This window comes from Elephantulus edwardii, unplaced genomic scaffold (assembly GCF_000299155.1).
Source record: "Elephantulus edwardii isolate Elephantulus edwardi_28Jun2011 unplaced genomic scaffold, EleEdw1.0 scaffold00045, whole genome shotgun sequence".
NCBI classification, from domain to species: Eukaryota; Metazoa; Chordata; class Mammalia; order Macroscelidea; family Macroscelididae; genus Elephantulus; species Elephantulus edwardii.
In genome coordinates this window covers 15249739-15269976 of record NW_006399795.1, presented here as the reverse complement: position 1 = coordinate 15269976, position 20238 = coordinate 15249739, and the positions used below count along the sequence as shown (strand labels likewise).

General features: G+C 58.5%; 2 protein-coding genes across 3 annotated transcripts in view; one reads left to right on the top strand and one right to left on the bottom strand.

Moving 5' to 3' along the window:
* The window catches only part of PLCH2 (phospholipase C, eta 2), a 30329-nt gene extending 23720 nt beyond the window's left edge, over window positions 1-6609 (top strand). The window contains exons 19-23 of the mRNA XM_006885820.1: window positions 345-429; window positions 696-842; window positions 1090-1169; window positions 3420-3717; window positions 5291-6609. Of these exons, the coding sequence (XP_006885882.1) occupies window positions 345-429; window positions 696-842; window positions 1090-1169; window positions 3420-3717; window positions 5291-6609 (1929 nt within the window). The remainder of the gene's footprint in view (window positions 1-344; window positions 430-695; window positions 843-1089; window positions 1170-3419; window positions 3718-5290) is intronic.
* A 2646-nt stretch (window positions 6610-9255) lies between these two features.
* PANK4 (pantothenate kinase 4) overlaps window positions 9256-20238 on the bottom strand; it is a 22207-nt gene continuing 11224 nt past the window's right edge. For both annotated transcript variants that reach the window (XM_006885818.1, XM_006885819.1), the window contains exons 8-19: window positions 18931-19012; window positions 17870-17970; window positions 16666-16821; window positions 15525-15637; window positions 15016-15103; window positions 13984-14135; window positions 12630-12685; window positions 11898-11947; window positions 11394-11498; window positions 10845-10945; window positions 10505-10573; window positions 9256-9548 (exon numbers count right to left, since the gene is read on the bottom strand). In XM_006885818.1, coding sequence (XP_006885880.1) covers window positions 9335-9548; window positions 10505-10573; window positions 10845-10945; window positions 11394-11498; window positions 11898-11947; window positions 12630-12685; window positions 13984-14135; window positions 15016-15103; window positions 15525-15637; window positions 16666-16821; window positions 17870-17970; window positions 18931-19012 — 1287 coding nt within the window. In that variant the 3' untranslated portion in view covers window positions 9256-9334. The remainder of the gene's footprint in view (window positions 9549-10504; window positions 10574-10844; window positions 10946-11393; window positions 11499-11897; window positions 11948-12629; window positions 12686-13983; window positions 14136-15015; window positions 15104-15524; window positions 15638-16665; window positions 16822-17869; window positions 17971-18930; window positions 19013-20238) is intronic.

The following is a 20238-nucleotide window of genomic DNA, read 5'->3' as shown; positions in this document are numbered from 1 at the left end:
AGGGGTCATGGGGAGGGAAGGTAGGGGTCATGGGGATGGAGATGTAGGGGTCATGGGGAGGGAAGGTAGGGGTCATGGGGAGGGAAGGTAGGGGTTATGGAACTCAATGGGACTTTAGGGACTTAGGGCAGTGTGAGGTCAGATGGGACCAGGAGGACATAGGGGACCCATGTAGGACTCAATACTGGGGATCCATGGGATGGTGGGGGGCAAAGGGAGGTAGGGGTGGCTGCTCGGGTAGCAGAGTTAAGCTGGGTCCTGTAGCTGAGCAGGTATTGGCTAAGGGGCAGGATCCTGGCTGGCACCTGAGCCCAGGATGTCACCTGTACCTCTGGGGCCCCCAGATCATCGACCCCTTCGTGGAGGTGGAGCTTATTGGACTCCCCGTGGACTGTAACAAGGAGCAGACCCGCGTGGTGGACGACAACGGTGTGATACTGGCAGGTTTCGGGGGGAGGAAGGGAGGCTGCCATGTACCTGAGCCTCAGGCACCCCACCCCAGATCCTGGTCACCTTCCCCCACTCAAGGACAATGTCCCTGGCAACCAGACACCGCCCCCTGGATGCAAGTAGCAGTGACAGCCCCAGCTCCTCAGTGGCCCTGCCAGCCAAGCTAGAGGTTGGCACTGTGACGGCCACAGCCATGCTGGCCAGACTTGGAAAGGGGAAGGTGACATCCCTCTGGTGGCCTCCAGGATTCAACCCCATGTGGGAGGAGACCCTGGTGTTCCTGGTGCACATGCCGGAGATGGCCCTGGTCCGATTCCTCGTGTGGGACCATGACCCCATTGGGCGGGACTTCATCGGCCAGAGGACACTGGCCTTCAGCAGTATGATGCCAGGTGGGTAGGGTCTGGTCAGGCCAAAGGGATGCTCAGGGAGTCTGGGGAGGAGAGTAAGGAAGACCCTGGTGGCTTGGCCCGTGTGGGGCAGACTAGCATTTTGTTTCTGAGGCTAAAGCAACTCTGGCAGGCTTCCTGGAGGAGGTAGAACTAAGGGCGAGACTGGCCTTGTAGGTGTCCTTAGGTTCCTGTAAGTGGAGGGTGTGGGCAGGCAGGGCCAGGTGGGAGCCGGTGACTGCTCTTGCAGGCTATCGGCACGTGTACCTGGAGGGCATGGAGCAGGCCTCCATCTTTGTCCATGTGGCCATCAGTGACGTCAGTGGTAAGGTGAGTGCCATCTGCCAAACCACCTTCGGTCATCGGGAAGGGCAGCACCAGCCTCAGCCTCACGTTGTTCGCTGATGCCCCAGCACCAGCCCCCGACTCAGTGGGAAGTGAACCCTTGGGGATCCTTTCTCAGCCTTTGAGAAGGGCAGCAGGAAGATGCCTGGCCCCAAACCTGCTGGCGTGGCCCTCCGAGACTGCACTGTGGGACCCTGGGTCCTCACCACTAGCTCCCATCCTGTCCTCCCTGTGGGTAGCTCCCCTCGGGTCCTCCTGCCCCTCCATTTGGGGTGGCATGTCTTCCTGGGGTGCCATGGCCAGCTTCTTCCCATGAGACTTCCTTCTTCTCCCCTTGCCCTTCCTGCCTGGGGCAGCCCTCCTACTCTGCGGGGAGCCTCCCTCTGTGGCCCTCACTGGCTGAGGGCTGGTGCAGCTGCCCCAGGGTGGGGTCGAGGGTGGGGTGGGGGCTCCCAACTCAGGCCCAGCCCCTGGGGCTGCCGGGCACAGCGGCCACTCCAGGTCCCAGCACTGACCTTCTCTCCTGCTGCTCCATGGGGCCAGAGGTGCTAGCCGGAGCCCTGGCTCACCGTCTGTCCGTCCGTGCGTCCGTGCGTCCGTCCGCTGTGTCTGCCTGCCCTCCGGCGCTGGGTCCTGCCGGCCGCGCTGCACCTCACCTTGCCTCTGCTCTGTCTCTTTGGTCTTGCAGTGGGTCTCTATGTGCAAAGTCCAACTTTAGAAGCGCAGCCCTGTTAGGAGCCTCCAAGGTACCCCGCGAGGACGGTGCCACCCCCCCTCCCGCATGCTCAGACTCAGCCCCTCATTAGCATCTGCCACTCGGTAGCATTTTGGAAAACTATTCGCTCGTTTGACATGGGTGATGCCGTGGCTCCTGGGTTCCGCGGGGCCATCTTCAGCCAGAGCAGCATTTATAAAGCAGACCCAGGACTTTGGCAGGGCCCTGGGGTGTTCTTCTGTCCTCCCCGCCACCCTCCCACCTCCCATGCCCACTGACAGCTCTGCTCTGGCCGCTTCCCTCTCCTCTGTGCCCTCCCCTCTGCAAACTCTCCTCCTCTGCAAATCCTCCCCTGCCCCACTCCCTGCTTTTTCTGTAAGCCCTCACCCCTGTACAGTCCTCCTCCTCAAACCTCCCTCTCTCCCTCTCTGGGAGCCCTCTCCCTGCCTCCTCTTCCCTTGTCTGTTTTCCCTTTCTGCCCCTGAAGCTCCTTCCTAATTATGTCCTGCCCTGTGCCATCTCACCCTGTGCCCCCAACCACTTCATCCCCTTCTTCTCTGTCCCATCTCTGTTCCCTCAGCCTCCTTTCATGCCCACTTCTTGTCTGTGCCCCTCCCCAAACTCTATACTGCCCACTGTGTGCTCCTCTCCCAACAAGACACTGTCATTTCATAGCTGTCCTCCCCCCACTCCACCCCCACCTCCTCTCCCTGCGTCTGGGTGGGAAGGTCCTGGGACTGGGAGCTCTAAGCCTGAATTCTGGATCTTCTTCTAAATGACGTTGGCCGACTCTGACCAAGTTGCACTGGTCTTGGAACCTTGAATCGGCACTCTGATTCAAGTGCTGCCACCTGAACACCTCTGCGTTGAGGTGCTGCTGGGCGTGACCACCCCTCAGGCCGCAGGGCTGCTCTGTGCACGAGCCCTGGGTCATCAGAGGGCGGGGGGCAGGGTCTGGGACAGCAGACGTTCTGGGTGTGGGGGACATCTGGCATGCAAGGGTCCCCTAGCCTGTGCACACTTGGGCCATGGCCACCAAGCGCTCTGACAGTGACTGAGCCCACCAGGCCAGCTGTCAAAGAGGTCCGTGTGGACACTGGGAGGTGTGAGTGTGAGCCCTGGGTGCAAGGTGGGGTTCGCAAGCTCCTGTCGTGGTTCAGGGGTCACCAAGTTATCTGTGGGCTGGAGTGTCCCTCCAAGCACAGCCCCACCCCTCTGCCTCTGCCCCACCTGTGGGCACCTGAGGGGGGAGCCAGACTAATAAGGTGGCACACGGGGTCCTTACTCTAACATTTTTCTCTCCACACCAGCACCCTTGGCATAGCTGGGGGTGCAGGATGTTGTGGGTGTTAGGTCTCAGGTCCCAGATCTCAGCTCCCTCCCACCCCCCCTCGATCCTGTCTGCTGCACACCAGGTGGTTGCTGTCCAGGGTTGTCCATGGCCCCTCCTGCCCACACCTGGCAGTGCCGTGGGTGGGCATTCCCTGGCAGCCTCCAATGCCAAGGCCTTTCTCTTGCAGGTCAAACAGGCTCTGGGCCTAAAAGGCCTGTTCCTCCGCGGCCCAAAGCCCGGCTCACTGGACAGTCATGCTGCTGGGCGACCACCACCCCGGCCCTCCGTTAGCCAGCGGCTTCTGCGGCGCACGGCCAGCGCCCCCACCAAGAGCCACAAGCCGGGCCGCAAGGGCTTCCCGGAGCTGGTCGTTGGCACGCAGGACGCGGGCTCTGAGGGGGCTGCGGACGACGTGGCGCCGCCCAGCCCCAGCCCTGCCCCAGGGGCCCTGCCCCACGAGGGGCCCAACAGCATCAGCCCCCAAGGTAAGGTGCTGGCACCTGCAGCAGCCGCAGCAGCGAGGAGCCCAGGCCCAGTGCCACCCTCTTGTGTCCCCGAGGGCCCTGGGCCTGCGGGCATGGCCGCCACCTGCATGAAGTGCATGGTGGCCTCCTGTGCTGGTGTGGATGCTGAGGGCTTGCTCCGGGAGCGGCCACCCAGCCCAGGGCCTGTGGGTGCCCACTCGGCCATCAGCCAGCAGCCCCAGGCCCGGGCAGATGCACTGGGGGCTCCCCACGGCAGCCTGGGCCCCCGCCAAGCTGTACCTGGAAGAAGCAGAGAGGCCTCTGAGGGGCGTGGGACCCGGCAGCAGCGACCGGGTGGTGGTGGCTCCGTGAGCTCAGACTCCAGCAGCCCGGATAGCCGTGGCAGCCCCGAGGAGGCCCCCCACTGGCGTGAGGGCACCCGCAGGCCACCAGGGGCCCTGCAGCGGGAGCTGAATGCCCTGTTCGTTCAAAAGCTGGAGGAGATTAGGAGTAAATCCCCCATGTTCTCAGCCGGTAAGGCTGGCCCTGCCTGGGCCCCCGTGTCCCCCCTGTCGGCATGGCCTGGCTCTGTCCCTGCTGCTGCCTGACCCCGATCCTAGGCGTGCCATTGCTTTCGTTCCGCTGTGCTCCATCAGCTTATCCCACCTGCCCCCTCAGCCCTGGTCCTCCCTCCCGACCCTCCTGTTCTAACCACGGGGCCTGCTCCTCCTGGAGCCTGAGGGAGCGGGGTGGCCTGGATCCTGCCAGAGTGCACGTAGGTGAGGGCCAGGGAGCAGTGTTTGCTGAGGCCACATGTGGCCCAGTGCATACCTAGCCCTCGTGGTCGGGCCCGCATCCTAGGGGCCCATAGAAAACCAGGGCTCAGATACTCCTGACACCTTTCCTGGACCTTGGTGGGCTCCCACCTCGTCCCCTTTTGAATCTCCAGCCCCTGGAAGGCAAGGCTCCTGCCCTCACCCCAGCTGCTCACAGATACTCCCCAGGTCTGAACTTGTTACAGGCTAGTTCTGAGCCCCCACTCGAGGCTTGCCGTTCTCCAGAGGTGCCCAGGGTGCTGAGGGATTCTATGTGGCTTGAGCCTGACACCTGCAGCTGTACCAAATGTGGCTGGCTCACAGAAGCGTCACGGTCATGATCACGGTCACAGGCTCTGAGAGCCAGCCTAGGGGCCAGGGAAGCGTCGCCTTCCTTTCCTCTGAGCTCCCTGCCCTGCACTTGCCTAGCCTCGCTGTCAGTCTGTTCATCTGTCAGCCACCTGCCCCCTTCCTCCTCTGATGATCTTCTCCTTTCTGTCCCCACCCCGTGCTGCCTCGTTAGTTAGGAACTGACGGCGGCCGAGCGCCAGGTAACAGGCCGGCTGCCCTGTGTGCCCTGTGCGTGCCCTGCCCTGAAGACCCAAGGGTCAGGGCTGGGAAGTGGTCCTGCGGGCCATGTGCCTCCCCAGCTCCAGAGGGTGGCTGAAGGGGGAGGGAGCCATGTGTGCAGGTGGAGGGTCTGGCTGTTGAGGACCCCATTATCCCTTGGCAGGGGCCAGGGACACCCACTGACACCCCTCACCCTCTCTCCCCCCCAGATGCTCGCCCCCCGTCCATGCAGAGGTCAGTCTCCTCCCTGTGTGGCCTGGAGACCATCGCCGAGGAGCCGACCCCTGGCCCTCCACTGCCACTGGCCACCCCCACCAGCTCCTGTCTGGAAGGCCCCCAGTGCTCCAAAGGACTTGGCACCAGTGCTGGGGCAGGCTCCCAAGAGGTGGTCCTGGGAGCTTCTGGGCCCCCTCAGCTCAGGACTGGGGGCCACAGGGACACTGAGGCACGCCCTGACAGCAGGTGGTGGGCATGCCACAGTGGGGACCCTTGGGGGACATCTGAGGGGCCTGCTGACAGTCAGATGGGCTGCAGGGGCCTGCCCCGAGCACCAGGCCAGCTGCCCATGGTGAGAAAGGCCAGGAGTGAGGTGCAGGCGCCCACAGAGGTGCTGAGTGGGAGGCGGCCCCTTGCTGGGCCTTCCCCCACCCCCGCCGTGTACTCAGATGCCACAAGCAGTGACCGGTTGTGGCAGCGCCTGGAACCCGGCAGCCACCGTGACAGTGTGTCCTCATCCTCCAGCATGTCCTCCAGCGATACTGTCATTGACCTCTCCCTGCCCAGCCTGGGCCTGGGCCGCAGCCGGGAGAGCCTGGCTGGGGCCGCATCTGGTCGCCTGCCCCCAAGGCCCTGCCCCACCTGCCCAGGTCTACCCCTGGTGACCAAGAGCAAGTCCAACCCCAACCTGCGGGTCACTGGCCAGCTGCCTTCTGCACCCGATGAGCTGCGGCCCAGACCCTTGGCCCCTCGGCCACATGGATCCCTGCCTGGCCCCCGGCCCCGACCCCCCTGGAGTCGCCTCTCCCTGGTGGGCCTCCAGGACTGCCCTGTGGCTGCCAAGTCCAAGAGTCTGGGAGATCTGACTGCTGATGACTTTGCTCCCAGCTTTGAGAGCAGGCCCCGCAACCCAGGCCGAGGCCTGGGGCCCCCAGGTGACCCACGGCCAGACGCCCTGACCGAGCAGCTGCGATGGCTCACTGGCTTCCAGCAGGCTGGGGATATCACCTCTCCCACCAGCCTGGGCCCGGCTGGGGAGGGTGCGACAGTGGGGCCGCCCGGCTTCCTGCGGCGCTCCTCCTCCCGAAGCCAGAGCCGCGTGCGGGCCATCGCCAGCCGGGCCCGCCAGGCCCAGGAGCGGCAGCAGCGGCTGCAGGGCCTGGGTGCACCGGGGCCCCCCGAGGAGCGTGGCACCCCAGAAGGTGCCTGCTCTGTGGGTCAGGAGAGCTGTGTGGACGCACCAGGCCCCCCAAAGGGGGCCCCTGGTCAGGTGTGTGGGGCCAGCACTAGCCCCCTCTTACTCAGACTCTGACTATTGCCTCGCTCTGCTGCGTTCTCCAGGCCCAAGCAGGGGGCCTTTGCGTTTGCTCAGGAAATGGGGCCTCTGCCACAGGTCCCCAGAGCTGGCCTATCTGCCGAACGCACCAGCGGCTGGCTCTACCTGCGTGGCTGTGCTAGCCGGGGCTGTACCCTCCTGCCCTGGTCACCTCCCTGTGCCCTTCACTGCTGGGGCTGGGGAGAAGGGACTGGGGCTTGTCTGCCCCAGGGTGATGTCATTACGTTTTAAGGTCTATACAGAGAGGTATTTAACTTTTTAGAGACAAATAACACAGGCGTTACTCTGAAGTCCTTTTCCATTTTTTTAACCTGGGTTTTCACCTGCAGATGGCAGCGTGCTGTGTTGGAGCATGGTGCCCCTATAGTCTGTCCCCCCAGAGTGTGGGTACTTCATGCCCAGAGCTGCTCAGACACTGCCCTCACCCCTTCCAACTTCACATCTGGCCTGTTCTCACCCCCATCCTTCATATTGGGACATTTTAAAAACTCCTTGTAAACCAGAACATGACTCCAATAAACGCATTCTTGCTTGGCAGGGTTACTTCCCAGGTGTTGCGGGCATGTCCCCCTGCTCACAATGCTGGTTCCCAGGGAGGGGAGGAGCTGGAGGCCCATGTAATCCCCTCACTCCTCAAAGAGCCAACCTGACCCAGAGCACCCCCAGGTGGGGCTGCAGGAAGCAGGGTGCACTGCTGTCCTACTCCCTTGATCACACTTTATAAAGTGTTCTTCCCTGGCTGAGGTTGAGAAACAGGATGGCCATTGGGAGGGTGGTGGCCTGGGGCAGCCTGGGCAAGGGCACACGGGGTACCGACTCAGCAGCCCAGCTCCCCCAGAAGGTTCCTGAGCACAGGTGTGTTAGGAGATTTTCCATTGGGGAGCAGACAGCGAGAGGCCCCTACTCCCCATGGTAGGGTCCCCTCTGTGCTGCACAGCCAGTGGGACACTTCATCGTCCACAGGGCATTGGCACCAAAGGACTGCAGAGGGCAAGGAGCCTGGGGCTGACTAATTGGGGTACCATGCTGAGGGCTGGGGAGCAGGCAGAAGTCTCTAAGATACCCAGGGCCCTGGAGGAATGAAACCATCCACCAGCACAAGGCAGGCTAGCCTGGCCTGGGAGCCGCTGCTGCAGCTCTGGGTGGGTCAGGAAGGCGGGCCTGGTCAGCTCCTGCTGCCACCTAGTGGTAGCCTTTGCTCTCCAGTTAACGCTACAAGCTGGTCAGGGCTCCAACCCCCTCAGCCAGCCAAGCATGAGGGTGCAAGAGCTCCATGCAGTGCCATCCACTGGCCAGCCATGGTGGGAGGGGCAGACCCGGACCTCACTCAGGGGAGCTGGAGTGGAAGGTACAGGAACAGTCAAGCTGGGAGCCCAGCCCTAGCCCTTGACTCATAGGGCAACATCATGTAGCCAGCAATGGATTGGGGATGTCTCCTGTCGTGGAGGGTGCTGTACTAGGTCCAGATATATGCAAAGGTTGTCAGAGGGGCCCTGGGAATGGGGGGTTTATTGGAGAGGTTCCCGACTGGATAAGCAGAGCAGGAGCAGCACTGGGGTCTGTTAGCATCCATGTGGGCCTTGGAGGAGCTGCACTGGCTTGGCCCCTGTACAGACCCCACCCAGCAGCTCAGGGCAGTAAGGGCTTGCACGGACCCCTCTGCAGACCCAAGAGCCTGAGTGTGAATTCCTGCCAGGCAGGCCCAGCCCTTTTGCGACCTGAGAGCAAGGGATCCAGGTCTGTGCTCACTCCCTCTCTGGAAAATGGGCCCACCTGTTTGCCTCCAGCCTCATGCAAGGCTCTGTTCTCATGGTGGCAGGTTTCCTGTCCCTTGTGACCTGCCGTCAGTCCAGGAGGAGGACTCTACCTGCCAGAGTCCAGAAGCAGATGAGGAGAAATCTACAGTGTTCTCAGCTTGGCGCCCGCAGCTGCGGCCTCCACTGAAGAGCCCTTGAGAACCGTCAACACCTCCTCTCAGCAGCTCTCGAGCCCAAGTGTGTGCACAGGTCTTCGTGGGTCCCTACCATGTAGAAGAGGGGCCAGTCGGGGATGAACACGAGGTGCACACTCAGCTGGATACACTGCCCATGGCGGCCCCCTGAACCTCCAAGGTCGGGCCAAGGGGTGTGGAGAATTAGGTGACAGTAGCCACGGCTGGCCATGGGGACATCACTGCAGAGGGGCCACAAGGCGGATGCCACAAGAGGGGACAGGAATGTTTGGGGGCTGAGAGAGGTGGAAAAGTAACTTCAGTTCCCACTGCAGGCTACCCTTGCCTGGACACATATCCCAAAAACACAGCAGACACAGGATGCCTGGGTCCACTCTCAAAAACTCTATTTGGTGTGTGCCTGAGAGCACTGGCGTCCTCTGTCAAAGATATATATGTATATATTTATATATATATATATATAAAAGATTATTTAACAGTTAAATATACTCCAACACGAGTGTCTCACAGGACAGCAGGTGTGTCTCCCGTCACAAACACACAGCATCAAAGGAAACACGCGTCACACGAGTGCCACCATGACGTGGTGCAGACCTGCTGGCTGTGGCCACTGGCTTGCTCGGCACCACGTCACCGCAGCACAACTGAACTCAGGCTGTGACTGGCACAATTTCCCCAGTGGCCATAAAAATACATTCTCTACAGGGATGAGGAGGTCGACGACGCCAGTCGGCGTGGCAGGCATGGCCCTCACTCAGCTGGCACCTCGTACTTGAAGATGACGCTGAAGAGCCGGCCGCCGAGGCGATCAGCCAGCCACGAGTTCTTGATGACGGCCAGCTTGAGGCTCTCGCAGCGCAGCGCGGCGTGGTAGTTGGTGTGCACGGCCCGGCCCATGCCTTCGATGACCACCAGGTCGGCGCCCCGCTCACGCACCAGGGTGGCCAGCCCCTTGTCCAGGCGGCTTTGGGGAAGGACAAGAGTGTGTGAGGCAGGGGAAAAGCACACCACACCCTGCCTTACTCAACGGTGACAGCCGAGTTGTCAAAAAAGCCCACACAACAACGCCGTCATGACACTGAATGCAGACCCTTCTCAGGAGGCTTCGGGGGCCCTGGGCCATCTCTCTGGTGGTGAACCACTGGTTCCAGCATGTTGGCCACTGGCTCAATGCTGAACCCTTTGCTATAATCTCCTTTGTTTTTTAACCTTAAAAGATCTATCTATCTATCTATCTATCTATCTATCTATCTATCTATCCATCCATCCATCCGTTTTCATAGATGTTTTGCCTCCCTCCTCACTGGCTGTTAGATGCCACTGAGTTGATGACAACTCATAACAACCCTTGGAACAACTGATGAGAACTCTGCCTGAGCCTGTGCCATGCTCACATCTGTGAAAAGCCCAAGCCCACTGCTAACAGGCACTGTGTCAATCCATGCTGTTAAGGGTCCTCCTCTAAGCCTCTGCCTTTCCCAACATGGTCTCTCACTGGCTAGCAGTGGGCAGGTAAACATCAGAGAAGGGATAAGTAAACACTGGAGAACCTCTATGAAAACAGACTGGGTGACCACGTGCCCCACACCAGACTATCCCTGTGCGGGGTCAGCACTCGCCAGCTTTTCTCTCGAGGACCAGCAGGTGCTCAAGCGCTGAGAGTCCCCTGACCCTCAGGAGGTGGAGTTGCTCATTCCACCCAAAGGCGGCCAAGAGGCAGGTGGGGGCCTGAGTCTCGCAGGTGCCTGTGTTCCTCCTTCCAAGGCAAACCCCACCCACACTGCCTACTCTCCACAGACCCTCACAGAAGTAGGGGAGGCCAGGGGGCTGCCGTGAGGCAGGTGCTGCCTGTTTGACCCTTAGGCTATATGTTAAGAGGGACCCTCGGAGGGCGAGGGTGCCGCCTGCCTACTGGGTTACCTGAGGTCGAGGCAGGGGGAGCTGGAGCCAGTCTGTACCAGCAGCAGCCTGTCTTCTTCCAGCGCAGAGCTGCCAGAGCACAAGACAGTCAGCACCTTGAGGGCAGAGCCTCGGGGTGCCCCGCCTACCCCAGGGACACCACCCACCCCGGGGAGCCCTTCCACCTGGGGAAGCTCCCTCCACCTGGCACCGCCCACTCCTTCCACATTTTCCAAGTAGCAGCCTGGCTCCTTATGCCCATTTTAGAAGTGTCTGTCCTCTCCAACTCCTCTGCCCCCAGGATCTCACCACCTTCAGCAGGGCCACAGGCGCACACAAACACACACACCCCTGCACTCACTGGATAATGGGGTCCATGGCAGCTATCCTCTCAGCCACAATGAGGGACTCACTATGGGTCACGTCGTTCAGGGCAGGCCCTGAGTTGCACGCCAGGATGACCTGCAGCAGGGAGGGCCCGAGGCACTTAGGGCCTCTGCAGGCTCAACGCCCAGTGCTCCCCGGGGGCTTTGCATTTTAACAAGGTGACTAGCCGAACCCACTTAATCAAGTGCTGTCCTTCTGGGGCCGAACCCCTGACCACTCTGTGGCCTCCAGAGGTACTTAGAACCTGTTGTGGGGATCCCCCAATCTCATCACACAGTCAACATGGAGACCTGGCCCCAAGAGTATCTCTCTGGCTACAGAGGACTGGAGTATCACCTCCCAGGCTCCTGTGACATGACAGCCTAGGGGTCACTCCTGGTGGATGCTCTTGTGTGACCGCCCCCCGCCCCGCACTCTTACCTACCACCTACCTGCCGCGTGAGGACAAGCCCACGTGCGGCACCATCCCCACTGAGCCCAGACACCCCGCAGGCCGCAACCCACACCCGGCCTCGTCACTCACCTCGGTCCCTCTAAAGAGTAGCTCCCTGATAAAGGGGAAGACTCCCAAAATGATGTCTACTCCACTGTTATCTGCGAAAATTAAGGCACATTTATGAGGGGGCCCCTGCAAGACAAAACCAGGGTGTTCAGTTGGGGACAGGTGAATCCAAGCGTTCCAGACACACCCGCGCCCAAGCCTGCAGTCACTACTGGGGACAAGGCTGCCCACTGGCTGGTGATCTTTGTACTGAGGCCAACTGGCCTGACAAGTGCTCACGACAGGGTCATGTACAGAGCTGAGAAGGTTCTAGATTAGACTCACAAGGAAATGGCAGGACTTGATAAAGGCCCTTTAGGTCCTACTAGGACCCTGACTTGCTGCCCAGGACCCCTCTCTGCTCCCTAAGGTGACCCACACCCCATTTCCTTGGCCCCTGCTCTGACTAGCCTGACTCCCAATCCCCAGGACTCTCATTCAACTGCCAACCCTCAGGGGCAGAGCATGGAAGGCATCTCCACGTACCTTTAACCTCTGGAGCCACTCATTGTAGGAATCCACGAGCCAAGGCCGCTCTGGAAAGAGAAGAGACTTATAGTCCGTCCTCTCAGCCCACAGGCACCAGGTCAGCCTACAGCAGCTTAGCCTGCCCCTAACTACACTACCCAGACAGCTTCCAAGAATCCAGAGACCCCAGTCAGTCCACATGCCCCCCAACTCAGCCCACATGAGCCTGCAGTCAGGGTTAGGGTTAGGGTTAGGCCCATGTCAGCCCTTAGCTGGATCACATCAGCCTCTAGTTGGCCCACTTCAGCCTCTGTCTCCTGTAGAAGTTCGCAGGGGGCGGCCCACATCAGCCCCTAGTCGGGCCCCATCAGCCCCCAGTTGGCACCCAGCCGACCCATGTTGGGCCCTAGTCAGCCTGTGTCAGCCCCTAGTCAGCCTTCATCAGTTCCCAGTCGGCCCCCAGTCAGCCCCCATGGACACCGAGTCGGCCCACATCAACCTCAAGTCAGCCCACATCAGCCAGTTGGGACTCAGTCAGCTTCCAGTTAATCCAGTCATCCCAGTTTCCCTAGGCTCGGCACAGTTATGGAAATCATGAATTTCTCTACTTCCTGTGTCTAAGGGTAAAGCTGTACCCAGGAAAGACCCGTCCGCCCAGCCTCTGCTATCCTAGGAAAGCTCTTCCAGAAGCAGCAGTGGACGCCGCTAAGCCACGCTGGTTACCCACACTGGTTACGTGGGCGCTCATACCTTGTAACTTCCTCTTAGCCTCCTCAAATCCGAACTGGGGGTCTGATTCAAGAACACTGTGTGGAGCAGGAGAAAGAAAGTAAACAACAACAAAAATCTAAAACTTAAGTTTACATTGCCAAGTGCAGAAACCTCAAAAACATCATTTCACTATCTGAAATCAAATTTCAGTTTTAAAATAAAAAAAAAAATTTTTTCAGTTTTAAATTACTACTTCCAGTTGCTGAAGGAAGGCTCAGAGGTCTGCCATCCCAGAGGTGTGCGGTTCAAATCCACCAGATGCTCTGCTGAAGAAGGAGGAACAATCGCCTCCTGTATCAGTCAGATCCATCTGATGGTACACACATAAAAAGAATAAATAAATAAAAAACACATGCTGTTGAGGTGGAACCGACCCATAGCTGAGCCTGCAGGGGGTTTTCAGCGGCTGTAAATGACACAGGAGGAGACTGCCCATCTCTCTCCCACAGAGAAGTTGGGGGGACTTGAACCATCTTTGGGTTGGCAGCCAGCTCCTTACCCACTAGGCCACCAGAGCACCCTTAAAGAGCTTAAAGGGGGGGAGGGGGAGAGCTGGGCAGGGAGAGAAGTGCGGCAATGAATGGAAATCCAAAATCTCTGTAAATGCTCATTAAAATGATTTTTAAAAAAATTGTCTTCATTATTAAAAAAAAAGAGAGCTTAAAAGGCCCAGAGAGAGAATGTATCTTAAGCTGGATTAAGGATAACAACCGTCTTAGCAGTTTAAGGTGGGCACCACGGAAACCCAAAGTCACCCCAGCGAGGACCTTGTTTTGGAGACATCACAGGCGAGCTCCAGGAGGGCACGCTTCATGGGAGAGGTACACGACATGCAGCACTGTCGAGTGACTGGCCGTGTGCACCCGTTCGCCCACCTAATTCCCAGTGTAGGTGCCAGGTATGGATTTAGCCTTTCACCACAGAAACCCAGCCTTGAATTTCTCTCTGGAAGAGGGTGGGACAAGGCTCTGTAGAGCTGCACCAAGGACCCCCACCCACCACCACACAGGAGTGTCCTGCCTTGCCCCTTGCTGAGGGCCAGGTCCAGTCAGAGCCCCACGCAGCACCCAGTCCACCAAGTGCCAGAAGGCCCCTCTCTACCGACAAGGCAGAGTTGGGTCACCAGGGCCCGAGGCTCTGCAAAGCAATGGGAACTCTTCTGGGGCCGCCAAGCAAGGGCAGCAGCAGTGTTTAAGTATGTGTGTGTGCATCTGCGGGCACACATGTAGGTGGAGGGGATGGAGATGGTGACAGAAGCTGACACCATGGCTGTAGCCGTGAACAGTACAGAGAAGGCGGGACACCACAGTGAGCAGGCATGGTAAATACCCACTCGGAGACGGCCTTTGCGCCCCAGTCAAAGACATTCCCCGCCAAGAGTCCTTCCACCAGCGCCAGCTGCCTCTCCTCCCAGCCCAGCGTGTCCAGGGACTGGACGACCCGCTGGAAGCACTTCAGTGCCACTCCGTTTTCCTTCTGCTTCACCTGCAGGAAGATACGAGCGAGGTTATGGGTGTGACCTTGCCCTCCCTGACCACCTCCATCAGGCCCTCACAGCAGCTGCTCAGTGCAGCTCAGGAAGGCTCCTGGGTGAAGGAAGGATGGATGTTGTAAAGACACCCGAGCATGCTCCATGGGAGGGAGACCTCGCTGGATACATGGGAGCTCACAGATGCAGCCGGACGTGCACCACTGTGCCAATGTGGACACTAGCAGCTATGCACAGAGGGTACCGCCTGTGAGGATGTGACCCGTGGGCAGGGAAGGAGAGAACAAAGGGGACCTCATGGCAGCTCGGGCACTGTACAGGGCCAGGCAGGGTCACAGGAGCACACCCTATGGCACAGTCTCTTTGTGGGCATGGTCACAGCTCAGCTCTGCCTCAGTGCCCAAGAGGTGGGTCTGGTGTCCCCAGGTCAAAAGGAGGCAAAGGAGGACGCAGCCATGCCACATGCCCGCTCCCTCCTGCTAGCAGCCACTTCTCAGATCGGAAGAGAAGAGAAACTCTACATTCTCCTGCTGCCCTTTCTGCGCTCAGTTAAGTACTCCAGCCCCCAGGCTCCACGGCACATTCCTGCCTCCCTCACGCACTTGCTGACTGGCCATCTTTGGTGCCGAGTCACCAGGAGCCCATGGTTCCCCAGGTCATACGCAGAGATGGTTCACCCACCTCCAGCCTGCAGCTCCCCAGCAGGTGCTTCCAGTAGAAGGGCCACTGCCGCCCACCTCGCATCCATGGGTGCTGTCCCACATGCTGCTGGTGCAAGCTGACCCCTCAAGTGCAGTCACTGACTCCCTGACCTCGCCCGGACAGTGGAGTCCCCCAGTCACACATCTGTTCACCCACGGCACAGGAGAGACTCACTTTTGAATAGGGGTCTGGGAAGTTGAACTCATTCAAACAGTGCTCCCTCGTGTCCAACAAGCTGCGCACAGTCAGAGTCCCATAGGCACTGTGGAGAGAGGATGGTCGGGGAGATGAACGGGCTGGGCTCCAGCACGCAGTGGAAAGCCAGGGTGCGTGGCTGCATGCAGCTTGGGAACTGGGTGACCTGCCCTGTGTGCTTCACTGCCCTGCACCTCAGCTGGGGAGGCGGGATGGTGGCTGCGGGCAACCAAGGAGAAGCCCTGGCAAAACTTAACAGCAGGTGTGGGTGCACGAGCCAGGAGGCCACCTGGGACATGGTCTCAGAGGTGCCTGTTTTCCTGGCTTTTAACCTTGGCCAGAAGGGTAGGCACCCACAGACAGTGGTTATTAAAGGTCACAGCGACCAGGGGATCCAGCACACCAACATGCACTGCCACCCGTCAGGTGCCTCAAGGGGAGGTGACCGGCCTCCCAACATCAGAAGCCACAAAGAAAGAGACACTCACAACGGCTGGTGTCTCAGAGTCTGAAGCTTGTTCCAGTACTTCTGCCGGAACTTCTCGGCCCTCTCGGCGGCATCGATGGAGTCTGGCTGGCTGGCCATGGCACGCTTGACCACCTGGCAACAGCATGCAGTTGGCAGAGGGCCTTGCCTGCTCTATTTCTGACAGGAGCACTGCATCTGTCCAGCTGGCAGGGACCCTGCCGAGGTGTGGGCATGTAGAAGGGCTTTGGGCAGAAGGCCAGCCAGTCTGGACACAGCTGATGCTGCCTGTGGGGTATGCAAAGCAGTCCCCAGAGCAAATGCTGCAGACCAGGCCTGCACTCAGGGCAAGATCACACTTGCCTGGCCCAGCCACAGGGTGCCTCCCCTGGGCTTCTGGGCCTCCAATTCCAGGAGGGAGATACCTGACTTAACCTCGAGACCCACAACTTGACCCCTGACTCCACTCACATTTCAGGACCCAGGCTCCCTGCTTCTAGCTAAGGAAGAATGGTGGTGGCTGTGACCAGAGTCCTTCTAGCATGAGAGAGCCTGAGGTCCAGGCAAGACCAGCACCATGGATGCAGAGCGAGGAGACCCTGGAGGCCCTGTTGCATGCTCTAGCAAAGGACAAGTACCCTGGATCTGCAAGCTCCAAGTTATCTCACAGGGTGGCCATGAGCTCAGCACTTGGCCCAAATGTTCCCACAGGACAGGGAGCCTACCAGTCCAGACAGCAACTGACAGGCCACATAACTCGAGTGGCGAAGACTCCCTGTTCAGCTTTTTGCTGCTCATAATGTCAAAGCAGCAATACTACTTGGAGTACTTCTTGGAGGTGTGAGCACTAGGACCACGCCCTGACTTACTGACCCCCAGCTGTTGCAGCCGCATCTTCCTAGAGAAGCATATGCCAGCCCCTGGTGCACGGGAACTGGTCTACACCTCGCCCTCCCCTGGGGGCTTACCCACCCACTCTGGCCATGCCCCCGTGACTCACACCCACCGTGGATGGTGGTGGAAAACTGTTCACAGCAGAGATGTGCTTGGGGAAGAGCTATGAGAACACATGTCCCAAGACAGCCCGTGGGTGTGTCCCCCGTTCTTTCCAAGCACACTCTTCCTGTGGGATCGTCCTGTCCCTCGGAGCCTGGAGTTCTTACCCCATCAAGCGCCTCCTCAAAGCAGCTGAGCCAGTACTTGCGGGCCAGGGGGTCCTCAGTCAGGTCCACTGTGTCGGGGACGTAAGAAGACGGGTCCAGGAGGAGCGGCAGGGCCACCAGCGGCCGCGCCAGCCGGTCCATTTCCAGCAGGTCAAACTGGCACAGAGAGAGGAGCAGAGATGACAGCAGCAATTTTACCCCCTCCCCACAAGATGAAAAATTTTTTTTTTTTTCATTTTCATGGCAGCACTTTGCATGATTCCGACTCATGGACTCTAAGGGAATAAGTAGCCTTGTGTTCGGGGGAGCAGGTTGCCTTATCTCGCTCTTGTGGAGTGCCGGGTGGATTCAAACCACCAACCTTCTGGTTAACAGCCCAACAGGAAATACCCTGGGCCACGTGGACAATTCAGGAGCATTAATGACGTTCACTGTGCTGTCAACCATTAAGTATGATCTGTTTCCAAATCTTTCTCATCCCTCCGTCCCGTCTCCCAAACCCAGAGCCCCTCGAGCAAGGTCTCCGCCCCCTTCCCTGAGCTCCAGGAGTTTCAAAAGCAGGGTGGTTGCTGTGAGATTGGGATGGCCCATGGGAGTGATGGTTTCTGCTATGGTGAAACCGTGGAGCAACGGCCTGTGTCTGGTTACCAAGGGCCATGACGGGCAACTCCAAGCTGCGCTGTGCTGTCTGGGTGGCTGTACCCGTGGCAGACCACTGTGTCCACTCAGCACTCCACTCCACCCGACAGGCGGGTGAGGACAGGGTACTACCCAGTCAAGTGGGCACCGCCCCAAGTGGGGATGCCAGGTGTGAGCCAGAACCTCCCTTGGAGGGCAGATGTTGTGAAAGCTTTGACGCTGCCATGGAACTGTCATCCAGAGAACTGGCTGAGGGGAAGCCCTGGGTTTGCCTCCTGGGACTCCTGGTTTCCATACTGGTTTAGTTAACTTGACACATAGCCTAGGGGAGGTCCCTAGCCCTCCCAGCCCTGTGCTTGCCCTGGGTGGTCTCCAGGTCCCTGTCAAACCAGAGGCGGGTTTGTAAACAGGGTGAGGAAATGAAGCCACAGTGTCTTCTGCCGTTTGGTTAAGCCCCCTTATCTGTGGCTTAGGGAAGGCCCATCAACCCAGCTGCAGTGGAAAAGGCCCAGCTGGCAGCTTTGTGGCACTGACCCCAAGGCACAGGGCCCCCGCCCATACTCACAGTGCCACTGCGTGCCCGTTGTGCAGGGCAGAGGTCAGGGGACGAGCTCATCAGGCCAGAGCTCCCTGCGTAGTTCTCTCCCCAGCTGTACTGGTTAGGATCTAGAAAAGAGAGAGGGAGTCGCCGTGTCAGCTGGGCAGAACACACTGCTCTCAGAGGCCCGTGCCACCTGCCAGGAGAAAGGAATGTCCCCAGGTCCCTGCTGGGCCAGTGACAGAATGCCAACTTGCCTAGACTGTGGTTCTGCTCTGTGATTTTCTTTCTTACTTTCCTGTTGGAGAGGAAACCTCATAAACTAATGATTTGGACCTTCTAGAGCTTCTCATGAGAATTCTCAGGCTTATTTCAAGTAGGAATTGAAGTATCCGGTTTTTAAAGCTGAGCTGGCCTAGGTTCCATGGTGTTCTGAATCCTCAGAAAGGCTGACAGGCTGCAGGTACCAGCCAGGCCCTGGGTAGAGGGCTTGCACTCTCTGGGACAGAGAATGTCTGCAGCCCCTCAGGTCAGGTTACACCTGGGTCCCAAACAGATGGCTGATGCTTTCTGAAAATAAGACCTTGCTTAGGTAACAAGCAGGCAGCCCATAGTGCAGTCTGAGAAAGAAATACATCTGCACCCCTGCAGGCACTGGTCAGGGTCTGGACAGACAACCTGAGCTCTCTGGTCTGAAGTGCTCAAGAGACTCTCAGGTAGCCCTGAAACAGGTAAGAGTGAGCCGAGCCGAGAAGTCACTGATGGACAACATGGGGAGCAGGGGCTGAGACCTTGGGTAGGCCTGCTCTTTACAGGGGCACCCTCAACCACAAAGGGCTATCACATCCCTTCACTGTGATCAAGTCCAACTCCAAAGGGGCACAGTGGAGGTGGAGCAAAGGACAAATCACTCCCTTATCTTAAAAATATTCATCCTTACTAATTTTTGGGTCTTTCTCCCCCATCCTCACCCATGCCTCTACATATCTCTGCTGCCCCAACACAGAGGAAGGGGCTTCCGGGTCTCTGTGCTCACTTCCCGACAGGCCAAGGCTGCTCACAGGACATGACGGGGGCATGCTACTCACTGTCTTGCTCAGCTCCTTTCAGAAATGCGCCGATGGCCCCCAGGTAGCCCTCGTGTCTCAGGAATAATGCTTGGACTTCTCCCTGCCATGGCCCAAAATGCCCCATGTAGCCAGCCGAGTTGGCCATGACTTAGTCAGATGGTTTGTGAAGCGATCTAGTATCACGGCACCTCTCTGAAACCTTCTCCACAGCAGGTGTGTCAATGGACTGGTATTTCAGTGCAGAAGAGAGCACACAGTGAAATCTGAGGGGCACTGTTTTCACAAGGGACTGATCCTTCCATGAAATTAACAGCCAGTTTGCCTAGTTTGTAGATGGCCTTCTGCTATCAGGTGTCCTTAGAGTACTGGCTCACTTTTACAAAGCATGCATTGCTTCGATCTACTCATTGTTCTACATACAATCTACTCTCATCACTCTACACACTTGTCATTCTCATCTGCTCACACCACACTACACTCCAGCACTCCAGCCACTCACACCACTCTACACTCTACATACCATCACTCCGTCCACTCACACCACTCTACACACCCAGCACTCTGTCCACTCACACCACTTTACACTCCATCACTCGGGCTTCCGTCTGCTCACACCACTCCACACTCCAGCACTGTCTGCTCACACCACTCTACACACCATCACTCCATCTACTCACACTGCTCTACACTTCAGCACTCCATCTGCTCACACCACTCTACACTTCAGCACTCCATCTGCTCACACCACTCTACACTTCAGCACTCCATCTGCTCACACCACTCTACACTCTACATACCATCATTCTGTCCACTCACACCACTCTACACTCCATCACTACATTACTCCGTTTGCTCATACCATCTACACTCCATCACTCCATCCACTCATACCACTCTACACTCCTTGACTCCATCTGCTCACACCACTCTACACTCCGTCCACTCATACCACTCTACACTCCTTGACTCCATCTGCTCACACCACTCTACACTCCATCTACTCACACTGCTCTACACTTCAGCACTCCATCTGCTCACATCACTCTACACTCCTTGACTCCATCTGCTCACACCACTCTACACTTCAGCACTCCGTCTGCTCAAACCACTCTACACTCTACATACCATCATTCTGTGCACTCGCACCACTCTACACTCCATCACTCCATCCACTCACACCACTCTATACTTCTTGATCCATCTGCTCACAGCACTCCACACTCCATGTGCTCACACCACTCCACACTCTATCTGCTCACACCACTCTACACTCCATCACTGTCTGCTCATACCGTCTACACTCCATCACTCTGTCTGCTCATACCA